This window comes from Sminthopsis crassicaudata, chromosome 1 (assembly GCF_048593235.1).
Source record: "Sminthopsis crassicaudata isolate SCR6 chromosome 1, ASM4859323v1, whole genome shotgun sequence".
Taxonomy (NCBI): domain Eukaryota; kingdom Metazoa; phylum Chordata; class Mammalia; order Dasyuromorphia; family Dasyuridae; genus Sminthopsis; species Sminthopsis crassicaudata.
This window is the reverse complement of record NC_133617.1, coordinates 249546651-249573106: the sequence shown is the minus strand read 5'-3', so window position 1 is coordinate 249573106 and position 26456 is coordinate 249546651. Positions and strand designations below refer to the sequence as shown.

Sequence of the window (26456 nt, the reverse complement as noted above, 5' to 3'; positions counted from 1 at the left end):
AATTATTAGCTTCCGAAGGTATAAGTAACCTGGGTAGATAGACAGTAGTGCTAACAATTTACATTCATTTCCCAGTGTTCCTTCTCTGGGTGTAGTTATTTCTGTCCATCATTGATCAACTGGAAGTGAGTTGGATCTTCTTTATGTTGAAGATTTCCACTTCCATCAGAATACATCAGAAGGATACTGTATGAGGATACAGTATTGTTGTTGAAGTGTATAGTGATCTTCTGGTTCTGCTCATTTCACTCAGCAACAGTTGAGTTAAGTCTCTCCAAGCCTCTCTGTATTCCTCCTGCTGGTCATTTCTTACAGAGCAATAATATTCCATAACCTTCATATACCACAATTTACTCAACCATTCTCCAATTGATGGACATCCATTCAACTTCCAGTTTCTAGCTACAACAAAAAGAGCTGCCACAAACATTTTGGCACATACAGGTCCCTTTCCTCTCTTTAGTATTTTTTTGGGATATAATCCCAATAACAGCAATGCTGGGTCAAAGGGTATGCACAGTTTGACAACTTTTTGGGCGTAGTTCCAAATTGCTCTCCAGAATGCCTGGATTCTTTCACAACTCCACCAACAATGCATCAGTGTCCCAGTTAAAGCCATATTCTATAACTGTCTAATTTTATTTGTAATTATTCTGTATCTGAAAAATAATTTCTTCTATTGAAGTTTTATAATTTGGGATTTACAGGAACACAAAATTCGCATTTTTCAGTGTTTGAGTATTTTGTTCACTGAAATCCAGATAACACTAACACAGCTATGTGCATTTTAAAAAATTATCTCTCAACCTTATATTGGGAATCAGCTCCCCTTGCTCATATCTGGACTTTTCAAGTGTAAGGATAATTTTGTCAAGGAGAGAAATAAAACAATGGATCTGTGCCTTGTGTCTCTATCATCATTGTCTTGAGTAGTGACACCCTCCTTACTTTTAACCTCATCTTTTCTGCAATATAGTTTTAAAAATCCTTTTCTATTGTCCTTTCCTTATGGCCTTAACTTATTCTAAATTTTAGTCCTATTAACACTTTTTGTAAGACATTGGCACACTTTGTATTCATCCGGTGTTTTGGCCCTTACTTCAGTCTTTATGTATCTGTGTACAGAATATGGAAATATCTATATCTTGAATATGTTTGTGTTATTGAGGAGTTTATATTAATAATGCAAAGTTGAAAACATGTTTTGAGTAATTCTTGATTGCCATTGGATAATTGGAAATATATTTCGTTATTTGTTGTCTTATTTTTAAATCATAAATTTCATAGTATTCTGATTAAATATAGTAATTTAGCTAAATGATTTTATAATAGCCAATCTAAGAAGCATTGTACAATTTTAATCTGAAAATTAAAATTCTTCTGGTGGTAGAAATCAGTTTATAGGAAAATAAGCATATATCATTACTATAGAATGAATATCTTTTAGTTAAAAGTCTTCAATCAGATGTGCATTCTGTTCTAGTACCCAGACTCTCTGTTAGTTTTCCTGTTTCTCTGTTAGTTCCAAATTCAACATGGCAAAGATGAAACCTTTTATTCTCCCATGTTTCTTCCTTCAAGGTTTCTTTTAAAACATTACAAACATAATATTATTTATTCAGTAATCCAACACAAAATCCTTACAGTTGAAAGTACTCATTAAATCACTGACTGTAAGTAACTGTGACTTAATAGTGAATCCTTTGGGGAAAGGGATCCATATACATGAAACAATAGAGTAAACATATGTAAACTGGCATAGTAAATTGAAATATATATGTTTGCAGAAAAACAACTAAACATGGCCTAAAATTTTCTAAAAGGACTTTATGGAGAGTATGGACCTTCCCCCTAATACTGTTACTTAGCACTATTCTTCTAATCCAACAAAGATCCCAAGCAATTATCTTTTTATTTCTGACAACTCTATGAACTACTTTCTGGATCCCATAGATTTATCATCCTAGTTGTTACCCTTCATTGTCTGTTCCCTCTTCGAATTCTATATCATTCCCATGTGAGTTTACATAAACTCACATTTACTCTGTCCTTTTATTTCTGTGTGGAAGTAATTTCCAAATCCTGTCTTCCTCTATAATTCTAAACTTTATCTTCTCTATATTCTTTGCTTAAAGCTTCATCTGGGTTCTGATTTTCTCTTATCTCACCTATTCTGAAGTTTTACTTACTATTTCTCTCTTACTGAATTGACCTTTCAATACACTTTCTAATTAAAAGGATTCATGGTGCTCTAAGTACCATTCTCTTGATCTTATTTAGTCTGAGAAGTAAAATTCAGCTGTCATAGTAAAATGAAAAAAAAAAAAACCTTTGAACTGACTATACAATTCTATAGTAATAGCCTTATGATTTCATAGAATATAATTCAAAGAATTCAACATATTTTGATGCTATTATCTGTAGATCCTTTCAGCAGAATGAATATTAAAAGTGTAAGAGGAAGAATTGAATCTAATCAATCATTTGCCCTACCCCTCACCTCGTAACCCCTGTTAAAGAAACTAACAAGATATTCTACCTCCTAATACCTTTATCAGGTGATAACACCTTTTTTGAATCAATCAATGAATGAAAGACATTAGACATTAGACTAGATGATTAATCAGTTTGGAAGGAGCAAAAGCCACTGGATGAAATGACATAATACTACACACAAAAAATGCATTTGGATTGACTAAATCCTGCCCCATGAGGCTTGGATTAAAAACAAACAAAAGTGTGCACTATGTTAGAACAGATGATTCTGGTGGTAGTAGCCTGATAGTGGAAGTAGCTCTAATCCATTCCCTAAAAGGGAATCATTTGGGGTGGGTATAGGGGAGGAGAATGCCTCTGTATTCTCCCATATCCACTTAGCCAGAAGATTACATAGAAAATTTCAAAAGGTTGTAAGAATTGTACTCTCTATCAATGTCCTTGCATCATTCCCATATTAAAACAATAAATGACATCAGTTGCATCAAGAGTAGAAGGCCAACTAAGCATAATAAGTGAAAGGCAGTTCCAAGATTCTATGTGGTATCTAGCAAAAGCCACACCATGCTTAAGGGAAATTTCATGACTTCTCCACAAAAAAAGTTTTTAGCAATCAGGGATAATTTGATGATTCTTGTAATGGTCTCTTTAAGCTTGAATCCACTTTTCCTTTGAATTTTGTTTTCAATTGTGAGATTTTGCACTATAGATTAGTTCCCTTGTTTGGTAGGAATATTTTGTATTAATTATCATGACTCTACTATTTTAACCAATTCTTTTCTAAAGGCTAATTAAGTCTGTGGCCAATTGATATCAAAGCTAATCAATTAATAAGACAAACTGGGAGGGACACATTAAGTATAACATTAGAGAAAAACCCTTAGCATTAACCCTAAGTGGTGAATTGAATAAAATGATGGATATGGAGTAAAAAAAAAAAAAAAAAAAAAAAAACCATATCTTTCTGAATTCAGTCTTATATCCCTGGCAAGATACTTAATCCTGTTTGCCTCAGCTCCTCATCTCTAAAATGGGCTGGAGTGGGAAATGGCAAACCAGTACAGTATTTTTGCCAAGAAAACCTCAGATGGGATCAAATATGACTAAAAGGACTGAACATCAAATTGTCCCTAAACCCCTGTGACCTTAAGGGAGAAGTAAGAGTTACTCTCTGAGGGCCCAGCTTTCTCCTGTGAAGGGAAGTTGGAAAGTATTTCAAGAGCCTGATTACCCATGAGGGCTTTGTCTAGGATAAATTTTGGGTCCCTCATATTTATAAGAGATTCACTGCAGTCATTCTCTACCTATGTCTCACTGTTGATTAGCAATTACCTATTGTATTCCTATAACTTGTATGAAGTTTGCATCCCTAAATATTTTTGCATAACTCTTTAGAATATTTATTTCTAAAAACCAGTTAAATCTGGTTTGATAAAGTAAGTGAGGGGGAAGGGTTTGTGAGTGATGGCATTAAAAAAAAACTAGTCCCAAATCTTTTTTTTTTTTTTTTTTTTTTTTAATTTTTTTTTATTATATATATATATATATATATTTTATAATATTATCCCTTGTATTCATTTCTCCAAATTACCCCCCCTCCCTTATTCCCTCCCCCCGACGACAGGCAATACCATACATTTTACATGTGTTACAATATAGTCTAAGTACAATACATGTGTGTGAATATCATTTTCTTGTTGCACAATAAACACCAGAATCCGAAGGTACATGCAACCTGGGCAGACAGATATTAGTGCTAACAATTTTCATTCCCCTCCCAGTGTTTCCTCTCTGGGTGTATCTACCTCTGTCCATCATTGATCAACTGGAAGTGAGCTGGATCTTCTCTATGTTGAAGATCTCCACTTCCATCAGAATACATCCTCATACAGTATCGTTGTTGAAGTATACAGTGATCTTCTGGTTCTGCTCATTTCACTCAGCATCAGTTGATTTAAGTCTCTCCAACCCTCTCTGTATTCCTCCTGCTGGTCATTTCTTACTGAGCAATAATATTCCATAACTTTCATATACCACAATTTACCCAACCATTCTCCAACTGATGGACATCCATTCATCTTCCAGTTTCTAGCTACAACAAAAAGAGCTGCCACAAACATTTTGGTACATATAGGTCTCTTTCCGCTCTTTAGTATTTCTTTGGGATATAATCCCAGTAGTAGCGCTGCTGGGTCAAAGGGTATGCACAGTTTGATAACTTTTTGGGCATAATTCCAGATTGCTCTCCAGAATGGCTGGATTCTTTCACAACTCCACCAGCAATGTATTAGTGTCCCAATTTCCCCACATCCCCTCCAACATTTGTCATTATTTGTTCCTGTCATCTTAGCCAATCTGACAGGTGTGTAGTGGTATCTCAGAGTGGTCTTAATTTGCATTTCTCTGATCAGTAGTGATTTGGAACACTCTTTCATGTGAGTGGATATAGTTTCAATTTCTTCCTCTGAGAATTGTCTGTTCATATCCTTTGACCATTTATCAATTGGAGAATGGTTTGGTTTCTTATAAATTATGGTCAGTTCTCTATATATTTTGGAAATGAGACCTTTGTCAGAACCTTTGTTTTTAAAAATATTTTCCAATTTGTTACTTCCCTTCTAATCTTGTTTGCATTAGTATTATTTGTACAGAAACTTTTTAGTTTGATGTAATCAAAATCTTCTATTTTGTGATCAATAATGATCTCTAGTTCTCCTCTGGTCATAAATTCCTTCCTCCTCCACAAGTCTGAGAGGTAGATTATCCTCTGTTCCTCTAATCTATTTATTATCTCCCTCTATATGCCTAAATCATGGACCCATTTTGATCTTATCTTGGTATATGGTGTTAAGTGTGGATCCATATCTAATTTCTGCCATACTAATTTCCAGTTTTCCCAACAGTTTAAAAAAAACTAGTCCCAAATCTTTATGCTAATCCCTAGACACTGATGAGAAATATAACTGATCACTGCCTAGAACTCAAGAAAGCTAGTAAAAAAGAGTTTGGAAATGAGAGCCCTGTGTTTCAGGAACCAAGCTAGAAAAGTAATGAAGTAATGGACTAGCACTCTTTATCTTTCCACTTCCAATAGACAATAGGATTTTTTGGGGGTAGAACTTACTGTATTTTACATGCCAGGCACAGTGCCTGCACATAGTAGGAGCTAAGTAAATTCTTATTGAATTGCATTGAACTAAAGTTATAGATGAGGAAACTAAAGTTGTAGAAGGAATTCTTGTATTTAGTGAAAAAAACTAGTGACTTTGAACCTATAATATTCTGAAGTTCTGCTAAATGGTCTAATATATCAAAATGGCACATAGAAGCTCAGCAAAATATAAGAATAAGAGCCTGGGTGACATAAATCCTGGATTATGTTTAATTATTTTATATCACATTGTCTTACTGGGTTGGCATCTTGCCAGTCTGTTGCTCTGATATGATATTTTCAATAAGGGAAGATAGTATCATATAAGGGACAGCTAGATGGTGCAATGGGAAAAAGCCCTGGTCCTGGAGTCTGAAGACCTGAATTCTCAGATACTTACTGTATCTTATTAGTTGTGTGACCTTGGATAAGCAACTTAACCTTGTTTGCCTCAGTTTCCTCATCTGTAAAATGATCCAGAGAAGGAAATGACAAACACTCCACTATTTTGTCGAGAAAACCTTAAATGAGGTTACAAAGTGTTGGACATGACTGAATAAAAATAATCAAAAGCATCATGTAATGCAAAGAGAAATGAACAAGACCTAAATTACAGTTCGAGATCTATCAATGGCAATATTTAACCTTTCCATGCCACATATAGTGAATGTATATAAAGTCTAAAGAGATATTAGAGATCATATAACAAAAACTTAATTTTACAGGTAAGAAACTCAAGCCAAAGAAGATTGGGACTGGGAATCTTTTGGAAGGACTTGGGGGAGGGAAGGAAAGATAATCAGAATTAAATGACTTTCCCAGGCTCACACTACTAATGTCTGAGGCTGGATTTATATTTAGGTCCTCCTAACTCCAGGTTCTGTACTGTAATCATTGGAGACCTTCAGCTACTCCTCAGACTGGAAATTTTAAAATAACTAGCAAAGTAATATAGCATACACAAATTAGTCTTTTTTGGCTGAGTATTTCATTGCTTCATAGTTTTGTAATTTCTTTACAACACTTTCATCTGATATATCTGGTTGCTGACAAATTTATTGACGATCTTATTTACCTAAAATGTCATAAGAATTTCTTTTTTGGGATGTAAATAATTCCTGCATTTTAGAGAATCTCAGGTCATACATTCCCATCCATATCTAATCAGGGACCTCTTCCACAATCCTGCCTCTTCTTGAATACCTCCAATTGAGAGGAATTCCTTATAATGTGGTTGCATAGGAAGCAACCTTTTTTCCCCCAGATAGTGTTTCTTCTTCTTCTTGTTAGGAATTTTTTTTTCCTTTTTATCAAGATGAAAGTCACATCTGTATAAGCTTACATCTTCTACCTATTACTTCTAGTTGTGCCCAAAGAGGCCAAAGAAGAATGTCTTTCCATATGCCAACTCTTCAAATGCATCAGGTCAGTTATCATTCACAACTCCCTCCTCTTACCTCAACCTGTTCTCCAGACTAAACATTCCCATTTCCTTTAGCTAGATGGTTGGATGTTTCTCAGTGTTACTGTTATGAGAGCAGGTTTGTGAACTGCTTCTTGACTCTTCTTCTCATTCTTCTTTTTTTTGGTGGTCATTATTATTTTACTTTTTTTCCCTTTTAATTTTTTTCTCACCCAAATATTCTACATCAAATTCCTTCTCCTCTCTGGTTTATGGATTTTCTCACATAAGTTGATGCTCTTCATCTACCATATTGTTTCACTGCTCCCTTTTCCTTACTTATACCTTTTAAATATTTTATATTCTTCCATTTTTCCAGATTCAGTCATGAGTCACATGTTACCAAAACTCAGTGAAAATTGTGACATTGAATTTATATCAATGTATTATTAACTCTAATTCATTTAGTTTATTGCCCATACTTTGTCAATTCATGTAAAGCTATCTTAAGGCATTATTCTCCTTAGATATTTTTCCCTATGGAACATGAGACCTCTCCACTGATATTTATATCATACTCTTCTTTGTGGCTTTTGTTTTAGTGAATTTATGTAGGCAATTTTCATTCTCCTCTCCATTGTCAGTTTAAAGTCCTTTGGATAAAATATGCTGGTGTGCTGGTATTTATATTCTTCTCTAAGCTTGCTAAATGAACTCCATCCTTGGCTAAAAGTCATTGTCTTTCTTATATGTGATGCCTTGGGATAGATATTTCATGATTTTTCTTCATTTTTGCTCCTTTGCCCAAACTACATATAATAGTTATATTTTAGGCCATTGTTTAAATATATATATATGTATATATATTTTTTTTACAATTATAAGCAAGTAGAAAGACAATCCCTGTCCTCAAGGAGTTCACAATCAAACTAGATAACTACAAAAACCAGAGTACCATGATATGATACTTGCCTATAGTTATGTATGATCTGACATGCTGCATATAAAGTAATTTTGAAATTTTGATTACTATACAAAAGTCATGTTACTATTATTACTGAAAAATGATTCCTCTCACCTTTTTGATATAGTTCAGATAGAAATAGTGCTGAGAAAAGTAGTTATTTTGCTATTGTATTTTGATATTTAGTATTCTATAGATTATTGCCTAGGTTGATAAAGTAATTTTTAAAATTGAATGAAGATATTTAGATATAAATTCATCAACTGTAGGATTGCTGAGATCATCCTTGTTATAATTCCAGCAGTAGACAGGACAGGAGGAATGGCATACTTTGTGCTATTCCCATATGATTTTAATGTCTACTGCCAGGCCTCTATACTTTGATTTTTTTTATATGTATCTTTGAAATTCTGAATTTGGGGGATGATTATACCTTTTGTTTTAAATGAATCAGTTTTATTCCTGGGCAGTTGATGGCTACAAGACAATTTAATTGTTAATATCTTTAGGATATTTTGAAGTCTACTATATAGTCCATGGAAGATAGTAAGCTTCTGGTGTATAATTCTTGCCACATGTTTATGGGTATTCAGTAGATGCTAAACTTTTGCAACCTACAGTGATAAGTCACATAGTCCCCACCATTGCATAATCTACATTGATCATGAAATCCACCTTTAAGAACCACTTTTTTAGTGTTTCAAATGATAGCAACTTAGTCCTCATTTGCCATTATGCATTTTTTAATTTTCAAAAACAAATATGCATAACTCAGCTACTCTTCAACACTTCTTTATTGATATATTATTGGCTGAATTTATGTTAATGTTGATCATAGAAGGCCTTTTGCTTCTACTCAAAGATCACTCGCATTTGACAAATCTTGAACATGGGATCAGATTTTACTATTAGTCAGTAAAATAATGCCCGCTAATTTCTATGCAGTTTGTTGTCTACTTACCATGTGTTTTGATAATTTCTATCCATCCTCTTCCTTCTTTTGACTGGAAATGTTAGTTTCTCTGTATCTGTCTTAGGGCTGATTGGTTCTCTATTCCCTTAATATCAATAAAAGTTTATCTATTTAACCTAGTTGTCAGTTCAAAGCAATGGATGATTTAAGTAATACATTTCTTGCACTTGTATCATCATATTTTCTATCAGAGCAGCTTTATGATAACAGCATCTCACACTACTGCTTGTGTCTATTGTACATTTAATGTGTTGCCTGTGTGAACCCGCTCTGTTTTTATCTGATTGATTTCTTTGAAAGGATTGAGCTACTATAAAATGATTTGTCTTGGTTTCATTTTAAACATCCTGTCAAGTTTTATCATTGTTTGTCAGTTGATCTGGTGTTCCTGACATTCAGTGAAAGTAACAATAGTTCTTATTGTCACCCAAGCCTTGTTCACTTGGTTTTTTGATTGTTGAAATAAAACAATTCATAAATAAACAATATATTCATAAGGTAGCATGGCAAATTAATTTGGGATGAAACTATCTATGGCAATATTTGACTTCTACTTTATCAATCACACATCAGTCATTAAACACTTATTGAACACTTAATATGTCTAAGTCATTCTGCTGGCCTCAGTAAAGGATGCATTGAAACATAAAATATGTGTTCCATAGAAACTTCAGAAAATGTGAGATATACAAGTAATAAAAATCCAAAATGATACATATTAAGTACCATAAAATGGCAAAGTTGGCAGTAGTTGAGAAATATTTGGTTTCCAAACAATATCATAAATGCATAATAATCCTTTCAGTTATAACCATACGGACAATTATGTTGCTAAAATCAATGAATCAATCAATCAAAAGAGCAAAAGACAATCTCTGTCCTTACAACTTAATGGGAGGGGTATGTAATCCATGGGAAAATGTTGGTAAATAATGTTAATTGTTTCTTAGAGATAATACGTTTTAAAATGGAATTTCCAGTTTTAGTTGCCATTAAGACTAGAAGAAAAATAGTTAAGCAAGCCTTTCCTATAAACTGAGATATAGAGTTGGTGCGTATAAGGAATATTAAGTATCAAAGATGTTATTGTTTACTTACTCTTTGTGACTTCATGGACCATAGCATGCTAGGCTCTTCTATCCTCCACTCTCTTGAAGTCTATCCAAGTTCCTGTCCATTGTTTTCATGATACTACCTATCTTATCTTCAATTTGTCTCAACATAAAATTCTATTATAATGAATCCTGTCTTCTCATTATATGGTCAATGTATTTAAGTTCAGAGACAGTAATGACCTCCCCATGAATAGCCTGGGTTAATTTCTTTAAGTATTGACTGATTTGATCTCCTTGCTATCCAAGAGACCCTCGAAAATCTTTCCCAGCACCACAGTTTGAAAGTGTCAGTTCTATAGTGCTTAATTTCCTTATAATCCAACTTGCATGCCATACATTGCTATAGGAAAAAAGGCATAGCTTTGACCATATGAACTATTATTTGTGATATCTCTACTTTTCAGTATGTTGTACAAATTTTCCAAAGCTTTCTTTTCAAGTAGCAAGAATTTCATTACTACATCACTGTCTGAAGTTATCTTTAAGCCCAAGAATATAAAATTCACCTCTACTTCCATTTCTTTTGCCAGGAAATGATGGGGCTAGTTGTCATGATCTTAATATAAAACAATTGTTTTAATGTTAACCTTCCAGCCATCTGACTTCTTTCATCCTCAACAAAAAGCTTTTTAATTCCTCTTCACTTTCTGCCATTGGAATAATATCATCTGAATAACTGAGATTGCTAATATTTCTCCCAACCACCTTAATTCCAGTTTTTAATTCCTCCAGTCTGACATTTTGCATGATGTTTTTTGCACATAAGGAACAATTTAGAGCCTTGTTGTGTTCTTTTTCCAATCTTAAACCAATCAATTGTTCCATGTTCAGTTCTAGTTGTTGCTTCTTGGCCCAAATATAGGTTTTTCTTATCTTAGAACTCTTATCTATTTGGAGATTTGCCACATTTTGTTGTGATATGAAGGTCAAAAGCTTTCATGTAGTCAAATAAGCAGAAGTAGTTGTTTTTCTGTGACTCCCTTGCTTTCTCCATAACACAGAGAATGTTTGCAATTTCATCTTAAGTTCCTCTTCTTCAAAGACCAGCCTGTTCTTCTGGTTATTCTTGGTTCATGTATTGCCAAAACCTGATTTGAAGAATCTTAAACATAACCTTGCCAGTATGTGAAATGAGTGCAGTTCAATAATTTGAACATTCTTTGGTATTTCCCTTCTTTAGGACTGGGATGTAAAATGATGTTTTCCAAACCAGTGAGCACTATTGTGTTTTCCAACTTTGCTGGCATATCCAATTTTAATAGCATCTTTTAAGGTTTTAGATAGCTCAGGTGAAACCTCATTACTTCTACTAATCTTATTGCTAGCTATGCTTCCTAAGGCCCCCTTGACTTCATTCTCTAAGATATCTGGTTCTAGAGCAGTAACTACATCATCATTATTATTAGTGATGTTAAAATCTTTCTTAAATTAGTTCTTTTGTCTATTCTTTCCACCTCTTTTAATCTCTCTGACTTTTGTGAAGTCTTCACCATTTTACCTTTTATTAAGCCTTTTATCATTTTTGTCTTTATTATATCTATTTATTTTTCTTATTTATTGTCCTTTTTATTTTTGCAGAAAAGATTCTCTTGAGATCATACACACACACACACACACACACACACACACACACACACACACGCACACATATGATTTGCTTGGTGAGATTTCTTCTTTTTCATTTTCTATCTTTTTCCTCTATTTCTTTCCATTGCTTACTTAAGAAAACCTTCCTATGTCTCCTTGCTGTTGTCTGGAACTCTACCTTCAGTTGAATATATCTTTCTTTTTCTCCTTTCCCTTTCACTTCCCTTCTTTCCTCTTCTATTTGTAAAGCCTCAACAGGGAGTCATTTTGCTTTCTTATCTTTTCTTTAGAATGATTTTTTGTTGTTGTTGTTGCTATCTCCTGTACAATATTGCAAACCTCTGGCTATAGTTCTGCAGGTACTCCACCTACAGGTCCTCCACCTTCAGATACAATAGATTTAATGGTCTACAAGACCTTATTCATTAAATCTATTCATCATCTCTTCTTCATATTCATAAGGCATGCTATTTAGGTCATACCTATTTAGTCTGGTGATTTTCCCTACTTTCTTTAGTTTAAGTCTGAATTGTACAAAGAAGATCTGAGTCACAGTTGATGAAAATATGAGTAACTTCCAAATCGCTAGAGAATAATTGGTTTTATTATAAGTAAATAACAATCATGCTAGGGATTCATTTGAATGGATAATGTAGAGGGAAGATGTTTAATATTTTTGGTGGTGTGCCTATTAAGAAAAGAATCAACATATGTATTACATCTATATATATATATATATATTTCATATTGGATATAGTAAATGAAAGTTACTGGTTTATGAAATTTCACCCAATTTTTTTTCTTAGCAGACACATTTTCAAAAGATATTAGGTGCAATTAATAACCAAAAAAGGTAGAAAGATCATTAAGAGAAGGATAATGAATAATTTTTATTATATTAAATTTAACAACTTTTGTACAAATAAAATAAATGCAACCAAAATTAGAAGGAAAGCAATAAGTTGGGTAAAGAAAATTTACAGCATGTCTCTGATAAAGTTCTCATTTCATAAATATTGAGAGAACTGAATCAACTTTATTAAAATATAAATCATTCTCCAACTGATAAGTAGTCAACAAACATATAAAGACAGTTTTCAAAAAAAAAAAGAAAGAAATCAAGATTCTCTAGAGTCATGAAAAAATGCTTTAAATCACTATTGATTAGAAAAATGTTATTTAAAACAACTTTGAAGTACCACCTCTCTCCTATCAGACTGGCTAATATTTCAGGCTGGTTTTCAAAGAAGTAGAGAAACTAGAGAACAAGTTGCCAGTGTTCACTAGATAATAGAGAAAGTAATGGAATTTCTAAAAAAAATCTATTTCTGCTTCATTGACTACACTAAAATCTTGGACTATGTGGATTACAATAAAATTTTGCAAGTCCTTAAATAGGTGGAAGTATTAGATTATCTTATTTTTCTCCTGATGAACCTTATGTGGATTAAGAAGCAACAGTTAGAATAAAACACAGAAAAACTGATTGGTTTAAGATTACAAAAGGAGTACAACAAACAATAACAACTTATGATAACATGCTGATGGCTGGAAGTAAAGAGGAATTGAAAAGCCTCTTGAGAATGAAAGATGAAAGTGCAAAAACTGGCTTGAAACTTAATGTCAGAAAAACTAACATCTTGTCAATTGGTCCCATCACTTCCTGAAAAATAGAAAGAGAAGAAATGGAATTAGTGTCAGGTGTTTTTATATTCTTGGGCTCAAAGATCATAGTTATTGCAGCTATGAAATTAAAAAACTTTGTTCCATGGAAGGAAAGCTATGATAAATCTGGACAACATATTTAATAGCAAAAATACTGCTTTGCCAACAAAGTTCCATATACCCAATGTTATGATTTTTCCAGTAGCAATGTACAGTTATGAGAATTGGACAACAAGGAAAGCTGAGCAGAAACAATATTTTCAAACTGTTTTTCTATAGAAGACTTTTTTTATTATTATAGCTTTTTATTGATAAAACATATGCATAGTAATTTTTCAACAATAACCCTTGCAAAAACTTCTGTTCCAACTTTTCCCCTCCTTCCCTTCACCCCTTCCCCTAGATGGCAGCAATCCCATACATGTTAAATATGTTAAAGTATGTTAAATACAATATATATATATATATATATATGTATATATATATATATATATATATATATATATGTATATATATATATATATATATATATACATATATATATATATATATATATACATATATATATATATATATATAAGTATTTATACAGTTGTCTTGCTACACAACAGATTTAGAAAGAAAGTAAAAATAACCTGGGAAGAAAAACAAAAATGTAAGCCAACAATAACAGTAAATGCTATGTTGTGATCCACACTCATCCTAGTGTTCTTTCACTGAGTGTAGCTGGTTCTGTTCATTACTGATCAATTGGAACTGATTTGGATCCTCTCTTTGTTGAAAATAGCCACGTCTATCAGAATTGATCTTCATATAGTATTGTTGTTGAAGTGTATAATAAAGTCCTGGATCTGCTCATTTCATTTAGATCAGTTCATGAATGTCACTCCAAACCTCTCTATATTCATCCTGCTGGTCATTTCTTGTAGAACAATAATATTCCATAATATTCATATACCACAATTTTTCTTCACCCATTCTCCAATTGGTAGGCATCCCTTCAATTTCCAGTTTGTAGCCACTACAAAAAGGGCTGCCAAAAACATTTTTGCACATGTAGGTCCCTTTCCCTTCTTTAAGATGTCATTGGAATATAGGCCCAGTAGTAACACTGCTGGATCAAAGGGTATGCACAGTTTGACAATTTTTCGAGTATACTTTCAAATTGCTCTCCAGAATGGTTGGATCCATTCCACCATTCCAACAACTCCACAAACAATGAATCAGTGTCCCAGTTTTCCCACATCCCCTCTAACATTCATCATTATCTATTCCTTTCATTTTAGCCAATCTGAGAGGTGTGTAGTGGTATCTCAGAGTTATCTTAATTTGCATTTTTCTGATTAATAATGATTTGGAATACCTTTCCATATGGGTAGAAATAGTTTCAATTTCATCATCTGAAAATTGTCTGTCCATACCCTTTGACCATTTATCAATTGGAGAATGGCTTGATTTCTTATACATTTGAGTCAATTTTCTAATACTTTGGAAATGAGGCTTTTATCAGAACCTCTAACTATAAAGATGTTTTCCCAGCAATAATGCTTCCATTCTAATCTTGTCTGAATTAGTTTTGTTTGTACAAAAGCTTTTTAACTTGATATAATCAAAATTTTCTATTTTGTCATCAATAATGATCTCTATTTCTTCTTTGGTCACAAATTCCTTCCTCCTCCACAGGTCTGAGAGGTAAACTATCCTATGTTCTTCTAATTGATTTATAATCTCATTCTTTATGCCTAGATCATGAACACATTTTGATATTATCTTGGTGTGATGGTGTTAAGTGTGGGTCAATGCCTAGTTTCTGCCATATTAATTTCCAATTTTCCCAGCAATGCTTGCCAAATGCAGCATTCTTATCCCAAAAGTCCAGGTCTTTGGGTTCTTCAAACATTAGATTGCTATAGTTAATGACCATTTTGTTCTGTGAACCTAACCTGTTCCACTGATCAACTAGTCTATTCCTTAGCAATACCAAATGGTTTTGGTAACCACTACTTTATAATATAGTTTTAGATCAGGTACAGCTAAGCCACTTCATCTGATTTTTTTTTCATTAGTTCCCTTGAAATTCTTGACCTTTTGTTCTTCCATATGAATTTTGTGGTTATTTTTTCTAGTTCATTAAAATAGTTTCTTGGTAGTCTGATTGGTATAGCACTAAATAAATAGATTAGTTTAGATAATATTGTCATCTTTATTATATCCACTCAACCTATCCAAGAGCACTTAATATTTGTCTAATTGTTTAGCTCTGACTTTATTTGTGTGGAAAGTGTTTTGTAGTTTTGGTCATATAGTTCCTGACTTTTCCTTGGCAGATAGATTCCCAAATATTTTATGCTATCGATAGTTATTTTAAATGGAATTTCTCTTTTTATCTCTTGCTGTTGGATTTTGTTAGTGATGTATAATAATGCTAGTGATTTGTGTGGATTTATTTTGTATCCTGCAACTTTGTTAAAGTATGGATTATTTCCAATAGCTGTTTAGAAGAAGCTCTTGAGTTCTCTAAGTATACCATCATATGATCTACAAAGAGTGATCCTTTGGTTTATTCATTACTTGCTGTAATTCAGTTAATCTCTTCTTCCTCTCATTGCCGAAGCTAGCATTTCTAACACAATATTGAATAGTAATGGTGATAGTGGGCAACCTTATTTCACTCTTGATTTTATTGGGAATGGTTCCAATTTATCCCCATTACATATAATGCTTATGATGGTTTTAAATAGATGCTACTGACTATTTTAAGGAAAAGTCCCTTGGATAGCAAGGACATTAAATCAGTAAATACTTAAAGAAATTAATTCAGGCTATTCATTGGAAGCTCAAATACTGAAACAGAATCTTAAATACATTGACCACATAATGAAAAAACAGTATTCATTGGGAAAGTCCCTGATCTTCAGAAAGATTGAAAGCAAAAGGCAAAAGGGATAAACGAGGGTGAAATGGGAAGATATGGAAGCAATGAATGAACAGGAACTTAGACAAAGTTGAGGAGATAATAGAGGATAGAAGTGTCTGGCATGCTATTACATACATGGAGTCATGAAGAGTCAGGCAACAATTTATTGTTCAATTACAACAAAAAAAATCATGTGTTTATCAGTTGTTATACAATATAAACACTACCAGTACTACTAAATGAGGTTCTACAATTTCTTTTAATATTAAAAAAAAAACAAACCTTCTTGTATTATATAAGTTGGAATTCATTGGTAATGAATACATTAGAAACTTTAAGAAAGAAGTATTAGCATATATTGTGTTTAATTTATAAGTTAACATATTTATCATGTATCGGTCAACCTGCCATCTGGGGGGGAAGGAGGGGAAAAATTAGAACAAAAGGTTTGGCAATTGTCAATGCTGTAAAATTACCCATGCATATATCTGGTAAATAAAAGCTAATAAAAAAAAGAAGAAGAAGAAAGAAAGAAGTATTAGCAGTGTATTATCAAATGAGTTTCATTTGAAGAGGTAGAACTTAATTGATTTTTAAAGATGTGAAAAGAGAAAGAAGGGAAAAATGTGCTTTTCAAGTGGATAGAAAAAATACATGGACAATAATGATCCAAGCATTGTGTGCTATGAACGAGTAAGTGATGATTCCATTTGTTTCATTTCTCACATAAAATAGTAGTAAGATATACAGTTGTGTGGGTCCAGTGGAACAACACTTTCAAAAATCTTTTGTCACCCTTTTAAAATGCCAGGAGTGGGAGAAAAATGAGGGAAATTAGTGATTGAGGGAGAGAACATTGAGCAGAAGTGTTAGGCTTGGGCTGCATACTTTCCCAAATACTTTTAAAAAGTTTTTGTGGTGTTTGTTTTTACTTAAAATTGGTAGGCATAGTTGTTTATTTCTGTAAATTGAGTTTTAAAACTCATTTTAATTTTAAGATAAAGGGAGTAATTTTCTTCCAGGGTAATATTTGTGAAGTTAAAGTACCAAAAAGCTTTTATATTTTGGAAACCAATAATAATGTTGAATTGAATGGTGTAAACTAGCTGTTTGACTTGCTACGACTAATTTTTCTATTTCTAATCTTGATTTTACCCAGAATTTTCTTTAAATATCTCTATTCCTTGTGCACGAGATTTAAGACCGTGCTGCAAATATTATGTACAAAGTTGAATTCAGTGTATGTGTATGTGTATGTATGGGTGTATTTTGGTGTGTGTATATATATGTATGTGTGTATATGTCCTGCACATGTTAGGAGTAATCACAGAAAATAGTAATATTTTAGAATTAAATAGTCTGAGGTTATGCATTTGCACATGAAATACTGATATGGATATTCAAACAGATTGATGAATGTCTTAAGTACTTTTAAGGTCTGCACCAATTCCTTGGGGTAAAGGAAAAAAAAAGAAAAGGATAAATGGGAAAATGTACCATCCACTGTAGTAAAGTTTGCTCAGTTATGCAATCAATTTCATATGAGCAAACACAGAGTGTTTTCCAAGCTGTTAAGTCTTCCCTATAAATTTGAAGGACAAAAAACAACTAAACCAAATACTCATTTCCCCCTTTCCCCAACTGCCCTCCTGATGTCACCAGGTTCCACACCCTTCCCTGTCATCACATTCCACACCCTCCCCTGTTGCTAAGGGCCCTGGACATTCTTATTTTTCAAAGCTCCAGGTGCTGTTTTCCCCTGGCATACAAATACAGAGTGCTCAGTCTACATGCTATTTCTGGTACCTGGACTGAAAATTTGAAAAAGGAATCCTCATTCATATTCTGTAAATTCTAATGCCAGATCCACAAACATAAACATTTGAACTTCTGTGTAAAGTCCTACAATCCAGTACCCATATACCAGCATCCACACATGATGGAAGAAAAAAATGTTGGGTAAGGAAGCAGATTTCAGCTTTATCAATTGAAAATGCCAATGATTTACTTATGCTAAGCAAGAATAGAGGATCAGTGATGCTGAAAGTGTTGAAAAATACTTTTGAAACTTTGACTGATGCTTTTAAATAACAAAATATAGCCACTAACTCAGTTATACAAAGCTAGCCAATATAATGTGTAATTTATTAACAATTTAATATATTCTGACATATATATACAGATATATATATAAAGGTCTGTGTTTATTTACACATTTATATAAATAAATATGTATCCATATATTGAAATTTATTGCAAATATTGAAAAATATATTTTAATTTCATTCATAAGATGGTGACATTTTCTTATGGGAGTAGTTCTTTTGTTTAAATTGTAAATCATGTTACTCTATATATAGTTATAAGTGATTAAAGCATTCATTTATTCTTAACAAAAATATACTATTTATTCAGGATGAAATATGCTAAGCTGTTGAATTTTGTTACCTTGGCAACATCTGGAAAGAATAACCAGCTCTAAAAATATTTTCTACTTTATTATTTATATTTTATAGCAAAATTACAATCAGTCCTTTTGTTAGAGAACATTCTGACATAATAATTTTTATCTTCCATGAAAAGGGTGTGTATGTTTATTACATACTCATGGTGATTACAGATTTAAAAAACATATATGTTCAATGTATGACTATAGTCAGAGTTAGATTTGTATTGAAGTTAATTGAAGATTTGCTTTAAAATTTAATGCATCTTAAAGGGTATTTACACAATTAAGCAGGAGGATAATATTCTCACAATTAACACATTTTATAGCTCTCTGAATATGAAAATGTAAAATCAAGTAAATATGGCAAGACATTGTGTGTATGTGAGGGTGAGACAGACAGAGAATGAGAGAGAACGAGAGAGAGCAAGAGAGTGAGAGCGAGAGTGAGAGCAAGAGCATAAGAGAGAGAGAGACAGAGAGAGAGAGAGAGAGAGAGAGAGAGAGAGAGAGAGAGAGAGAGAGAGAGAGAGAGAGAGAAAGGGAGGGAGATAGAGAAGAGAGAGCTTTCTTTTATTTCATTTCATTGGAAAAAAACTTTTTGTAGCAGGAGACATTTTTGTTTACTTTAATTCAAGGAATTTTATTTATATAAATAACATAAGCTATAGTTACTTGTATGGTTTCTATATAAATTACTTCATTATTTTTGCATTTCTAAAACTATATATTATACTTTAGGTAAACTATGTTTGGAACTTATAAAATTTCTAGTTTTAGAGGTATGATTCATTCTATCTTTGGCAAGATTTGTCCATTTTTTAGACTATTCCTTTTCATATAGACTAATTTTTAAATATACCTAAGGACAGTGAAATCCACAATAAGATATCATGAATAATCAAGTTTTTTGACTGTTTTACAAATTTAGATCCTTGTTATATTATTGGAATAACTTTATTTGAATTCTTTTGTTAAAGAACTTCTAAGCCTAAAGTACTTTTTATAAGGTATTTTATGTCTCATAAATTTAGCATTAGAAGCTGGATTTAGAAGCAATCTAATCCAAACTTTTCCTTTTGCAAGTGAGATAACTTAAGCAGAAAAAAAAAATTTGGAATCAAATATGTTTGATCCCTGGCTTCATTTCTTTGTATCTGCATAATAAAGTTGCCTACCCTATCAAGGCCTCAGTTTCCTTTACTAAAAATGAGAATACTATTCTATAAATGATCTCAGGGTCCCTCCTAACTTTAACTTACATGATCTTAAATTAAAGAAAATGCTTTCAAATTTTCTGGTCTCATTTTAATCTTTATACTCTTAAATATTATCAAGGAATACAAAGAATTTTGATTTGCAAGTTATATTTGTTAAATTTTATTAACTCATTGAAAATAAAAAGAATAAACTCATTGCATTTCAAGAGAAATTATTTTTGTAAGCATCTACTTTTTCCAAAATAAAACAATTTTATTGATAATGGGTATTATTTTACTTTATATTTGCAAATCTTCTTAATATCTTGCTTCCTAAAAGCCAGCTGAACTTTGATTCTGCTTATGCATTCAGTCTGTTGTGGTATATTTTATATGAAGAGAACCAATCTCAGATATGTAATTGGGAAGAAGGAAGACTGTTTTACTAGGCAACTGATGTTTTAGTATTATTAAGAAAATAATTTTGACTCCATAGACTCCCTGAAATGGTCTTGGGGACTCTCAAGATTCTTCAGATCATATACTTTGAGAACTTCTTAACTAAGGTAAAAGAAAATTGAATGACTTGTCCAATGTCACAATAAAAGTCAATAACAGAGCCAACTATTAAAACTCATGTTTTAATACTCTAAAGTCAGCATTATTTTCCTTTATCATGATGGAAAATGTCAGCATTTCATTTAGATCAATAAAAACAAAGCCTGCTGGAAAAGTATATAAGTAACATTCACATTTTTAGGACTGTAGTTAGGGTTAGGTTTGGGTTAAGGTTAAAATTAGGATTCCTTTTCTGGTCACATTCTTAAGGAATATTTTAATTTTGTTTTGGCTTTTTTTTTTGTAAATCTGTAAAAAAAATCTATTTTTGAAACCTTTTTGTAAATTTTAAAAATTTCAAACATTACTTTATAATAAACTATTGAGCACTTGGACTCAGGAGCAAATTCCTATGATATGAGCATAACAAACTCAATGAATTAAAAAGATTGAATTAGATGATTAACTATGCAAATTCACACATATCAATATATTAAAGAAATAACAGGTGATTTTTAGTCTCATTTTTGTTTCATCATAATATGAAAAGCTCTTATTTGCCTAATTCTTTTTTTTTAAATGCCCAAAAAGCTTTCGCTTGTCCCTGTTTTCCTGACCAATGATAGTTTCCTCTCCTATTTTCATATTTAAATTTCCAAACAGGTTGTCTGTTCAAACTGCAATTTTATTCTTTGCTAACTCCCATGATAATACTCTTATAGTTCATATTCTCTCTCTCTCTCTCTCTCTCTCTCTCTCTCTCTCTCTCTCTCTCTCTCTCTCTCTCTCTCTCTCTCTCTCTCTCTCATATATATTTCAACTCTAAAGTTGTTTTCACATAATTCCCCTTCAGTTTCCACTTAGCCAAATTCAATATATGCTACATTAAGCATAATTCAATATCTCATCTTTACCTGGGCCAATCTTCTAGTCTTTCTTTCTACACAATACTTTGTCATTTTTCATTGGTTCCTTTCTTCTCCTCAACTTTTATTAACATCTTTATTTATATTTAGCACTAGAATTACTGATTTTTTTTCTTCCAGAGATTTTTTTCTCCATCAAGTAGTCTATGTACCTCATCATTTTGCTACTAGTATATAGATTACAATAAAATCTGTTTTTCTAGCCTGGGTTTCTCATTTGTTTCTGGCCTTCACATAGATGTCCCACTGTCACCTAAAATATGAAAATTGGAAACTTGATTTCCTTGCACTAGCTGTTGGGAGGTCCATAAAGCTTCATCTAGAAACTAATATATGAGCTGTATTTTAAAAGAAGAGAGAAAAAGAAAACGCATTCCCAGCTTCTGAGATGGACAATGCAAAGATATAAGGATCAGAGATAGTGTTGCATGTAAAAGAGAGAAGGTCATTTTGACTAAATAACAGATTGTTGGAGGGGGAGTAATTTCTAACAAGGCTGGAAATATAGTTTGGGGTCATGGCTATGTAGGATTTTAAAAGCTGTTAAACACAGGAGTTTATCTTTTATTCTAAAGGGAATAAGAAACTGCTGGAATAGATTGAGTAGGAGAGTCACATGGTCAGATCTGTGCTTAAGGAAAATTATTATGGCAACAGTGAGTAGGATGGACTAGAGTGGGGAGAGACTTGAGTTAGAGAAACCAAAAAGGAAATTGTTGCAGTAATCCAGGTAAAATGTAAAGAAGTCCTTTGAAGTAAAGTGGTAACTTTGTGAGTAAAGAGAATGGGTCAGCTACAAGAGATGTTGTGAAATCAGAAATGGTAAGATTTGGTGATTGATTGGATAAGTAGAGTGAGAAAAAGTGAGGAATCTTTAAAAATATAGAAATTACAAATCTAGATGACTTCCATGGAAATATATGTTTGGAAGAAGGTTTGGCTTGGGTAGAAGATAATGTGTTATGTTTTGGACATGTTGTTTGAGATATTTCTGAGATATGCAGTTTAAAATGGTTAATAGGCAAATGGTAATCTACACCTGAAACTCAGGAAATGTAATAGAGCTAGTTGTCTATAAATCTTAAATAGTCTGCCCCAAAGTGATAGTTTAATTCATTAGAGCTAATGTGGTTATTGAAAGAATATAGAGAGAGGGAAAAGAGAAGAACAAATCTTTGTGAGCTCTTCATAGAAAACTGGAGTGGGTTAAGTTGAAATGAACCTTAAAAGCAATATGGTCTAATTTCTTCCTTTCACAAGTGAAAAAAAAAAACTGAAATTCAGTTAAATTCAGTAATGTGGCCAAATTTACAGTAGTAGTTAGTGACAAAATCTTAGTCCTTAATTCAGTCTTTTTTACAATTACCAGAGATTGCTATTTGCTCCCTATACCATATTTTTTCTGATATTTTGCTAATTAACATTATGATAATTGTTTTCCAATCAAATAATTCTCTCTTGTTATCTCCTACACATGCCTTATTAATTTTTACCTCCTGGTCTTTGTGAAGTATTTTTCTCACCTGTCATATCCCTACCTCTTCATCACTCAACATCCATTACTGCCTGATCCAAGATTTACATTTTCCGAGAAATATTATGTTTTTCCATGCTCCTTAATCTTATCCATTCTCTGTACTCTGTACTTTTATATCAGTTTCTGGACCCCTCCCTACCCCAACTCTGAATCTATCCTACTTTATAAAAATTTTTAACATCCAGTCAAAATGCAACCATGTTTGTGAATAATTTCTAGGTTGCCCCAAGCATAAGTGATTTAAAAAAAATGTTCCCACTATTTCAGTGGGCAGCCTATTTCTCCAATGAGTAGAATAAGAGATGTGAAAGCAGAAGTCCTGGATTCAAATCCAGCCTACTTACTAGCTGTGTGATAATGAATCAGTCATTTGGTATTTATCTGCCTCAATTTCTTTCTCTGTAAAATAGCTATGTACTATGTACTATATGATGTTTACATGGCAGGACAACTGTGAGGATAAAATGAGATAATATTTGTTTTAAAAAACTCTTTATGTTTCATATGTTTCAACTTACAATTATTGCATTATAAGCTCTTTTAAGTCAAAGACTATGTCATGTGGGGCAACATTGCAGTTCAATATTGTGCATGGCACAAAACAAGTATTTAATGAATGTTTGTTGCATTGGGTTGTATTATTAAATTAGGTAATAGTTCTGACATTAGAATAATAAGGTACATTATAATAATATTATTTTCATAATGTATTAATTTAGTTTTGTTCACAAAGACTAATGGCAGCACCATCATTTATTTTTCAACAGATGATTCAGCTGCAGAGAGCCTTAATGGCAATGAGACTGTGGGACCTAGTTCCATTGCTTCAGGGGGAGTACACTGCAGGGAGATGGGAGACACAAACAGCAATGGCAAAACAAATCTGGAGCAAGATGAGCAGCCTCTGAACCTGAGTGACAGTCCCCTCTCTGCCCAGCTGACCTCAGAATACAGAATAGAAGATCACAGCAGCCATGCGAAGAACAAATATAAGAATCTGCTAATTTCTGACCTCAAGATGGAAAGAGAAACAAGAGAAAATGGAAGCAAGGTAAAATTATTTCATAATTACTAGACAATATGTGTCATATTTTAAATAATTTATAAATTAAAGTGAAAAGTAGTATGCAACAAAAATGGGCAGAATTATTGCTCAGGCAAAACTTTTTGGGTAACTATTAGAGTTTGTTGAATTTTTTTCATTAGTAGAACCCTTTCTAACATATGGATATTTATTGGGTTGGAGATGCCAGACTTTATGCTATCAATTTTATAAATATATATATATATATATATATATGTGTGTGTGTGTGTGTGTGTGTGTGTGTATGTATAAACACATATAGGTGTGCATGTGTGTGTACCTATGTATACATAGGCACACATACACACACATATATGAATGTTTCTAATCAGTTAGATTTCTTAATTATTTATATGTAAATAAAAATTTAGAAACTAGAAATCCTAAAGAACTTTATTCAGTAATTTCCACTATGGGAAAAAAAGGAAAATGATTCTACTATACATGAAGTTCAGTAAAATGAAATTAATCTGAGAAAAAAATCATTTTTTCAAGGTTAAATAATGTGAAGAAGGTGGATTTAGCTTATTTAGTAATTAATCATTAATACAATTAATAAAATACTAATTTTTAAATGTTGATAACTATGACAAAATTTGAAATTTAGCAATCATTTTAACATCTTACTTTATGATTTAACATAACATTCCTGCTCTAATTTGCAACAGGATTAAATTTATGTGATGAATGTGAGTTTTTAGTAGTGAAACTTCTAAATTGTCTGTCAGCTTGAAATAGATCTTTCTATGTCTAATATCTTACTTTGGATTTACTCTAGGCTTTGTCAATAGATCCTTAATTCTTAGTTTAAATTGTTTTGCTATAGGATATCTGTTTTATCCCTTTTTAAGCCATTCAACCAGATATTATCAAACGCATACTCTCTTTCACCTGGGGTCAACAGTTATTAATTACTTTAGTAAATAATCAAATATCTTTTTAGAGGAAGTCTTAAGGTAGACATATCAAATGAAATGGTTAAATTCTCTTAGCATCCCTGATACGATCTGAATCATAGTATTAACTTTAGGTATACTAAGACAATTCAACTGATTTAAGGTTGAGTAATTGAAATGAATGTCTTTCTCTACTTTCAATTTACATGTGTATATGTGTGTGTTAAATGAGTGTGTGTGTGTGTATACACATGTATAACACAGACCACCCTAGGCCTTACTATCTGAAGACCAGTTATGTTATAATTTTACTTCTTCCCAGGGTTCTCCAATACCTCTTAGGAGATTATTTGGAAGGGTGGTGTCTAGACTCTCTGAAATGGCTCCTGCCCCCACTAATATTATTCCCTTAGTTGTAAGGAGTGCTCCATTACACTCTAGTTCCCATTAGTCCATATAGTCAGATTAACTTTTACAAACAAATAGTTACTTTAAAAGATATAATCACAAATATATAAATTTATTTCCTCAACATGTAGGAGATATTACCTTCCCTCTTTTTTTTTTTTTTTTTTTTTTTTTTTGGCCGATCTCAGTCTCTAAGGAGGGGAAGTAAATTAGGTTTAATGTAGTTTGGTTCTTATGAAGCACAGTCCCAGTTCCAAATCCAGATACCGTGGCTTCTCAGGACTTCCATATTGGGTTGGAAGATTATACTATCCTGCCTTTAATCCTAGTCCTAGATCATCATGGCATGAATTCCTGACTCCACAAAGATTACCTCCAGTACCTGAAACAGAGGAGCATGAAAACAAAACAGAACACACTAGACCTATTTCTTGGAGTCAGGGCAACCAAAAACGGTCAGAAGGACATTTTTCCTTCCCACTAGTTTTATGGTGCTCATGTCATGGATGAACCATAACCTTCACCCTCTCCATCTAGCAGATATGGGTGGAGGAAAAAATAGCAGCCAAAAGAGTGTTCAAACAGAGTGACGACTGGCTCAACCTCAGCAGTTTTAAAGACAGAAGCAGTCAATCAAAGGAGACTACCTTCACCCCCACGTGCAGGGAGACTGAGAGGCCTCCATGTTAGGCAATCTGAACATTCTTCAAAGGCCCCTCAAAGGCACCTTAGGCAAGTGGAGTTGGCCCAGATCAGCCTGGTTTACATGCAAATACCTACATATCTACATATATACAAATGCATGTGTGTGTGTGTGTGTGTGTACACATATAACTGGAGTGTTTTGCACTTCCTTCTTCAGCTCATTTTACCAGGGAGAAAACTAAAGGTAAACAGGATTTGTCTGTCTGTATCTGTGTCTGTATCTTAGAGGGACAGACAGAGACAGAGACTGTGGTCTTTTTTTTTCCTACTTTGTGTTCTTTATTTTCCATTTCATTCCTTTTTCTAGTCCAGGCATAGAAGAGGTGGGAGAGGGAAGGAGGAAGAAATCTGGCTATTTATAAGATTTAAATTCACTTTGGTAAAGAAAAAAACTGGAATGAAAAAACAGAGCTTTTGGACAATATTT

At 32.7% G+C, this 26456-nt stretch overlaps 1 protein-coding gene and 1 long non-coding RNA gene across 9 annotated transcripts in view; one reads left to right on the top strand and one right to left on the bottom strand.

Moving 5' to 3' along the window:
* The window catches only part of NOL4 (nucleolar protein 4), a 465402-nt gene that overhangs the window by 262544 nt on the left and 176402 nt on the right, over nucleotides 1-26456 (top strand). For 7 of the 8 annotated variants that reach the window (XM_074277643.1, XM_074277598.1, XM_074277604.1 and 4 more), the window contains one exon: nucleotides 23704-23987. In XM_074277643.1, the coding sequence (XP_074133744.1) occupies nucleotides 23704-23987 (284 nt within the window). Of the gene's footprint in view, nucleotides 1-17824; nucleotides 18230-23703; nucleotides 23988-26456 lie in introns of those variants that run through there. The other variant, XM_074277628.1, reaches the window with a different exon arrangement.
* The window catches only part of LOC141548634 (uncharacterized), a 47971-nt gene continuing 34071 nt past the window's right edge, over nucleotides 12557-26456 (bottom strand). The window contains exon 2 of the long non-coding RNA XR_012484011.1: nucleotides 12557-13351. This is a non-coding gene — a long non-coding RNA (uncharacterized LOC141548634). The remainder of the gene's footprint in view (nucleotides 13352-26456) is intronic.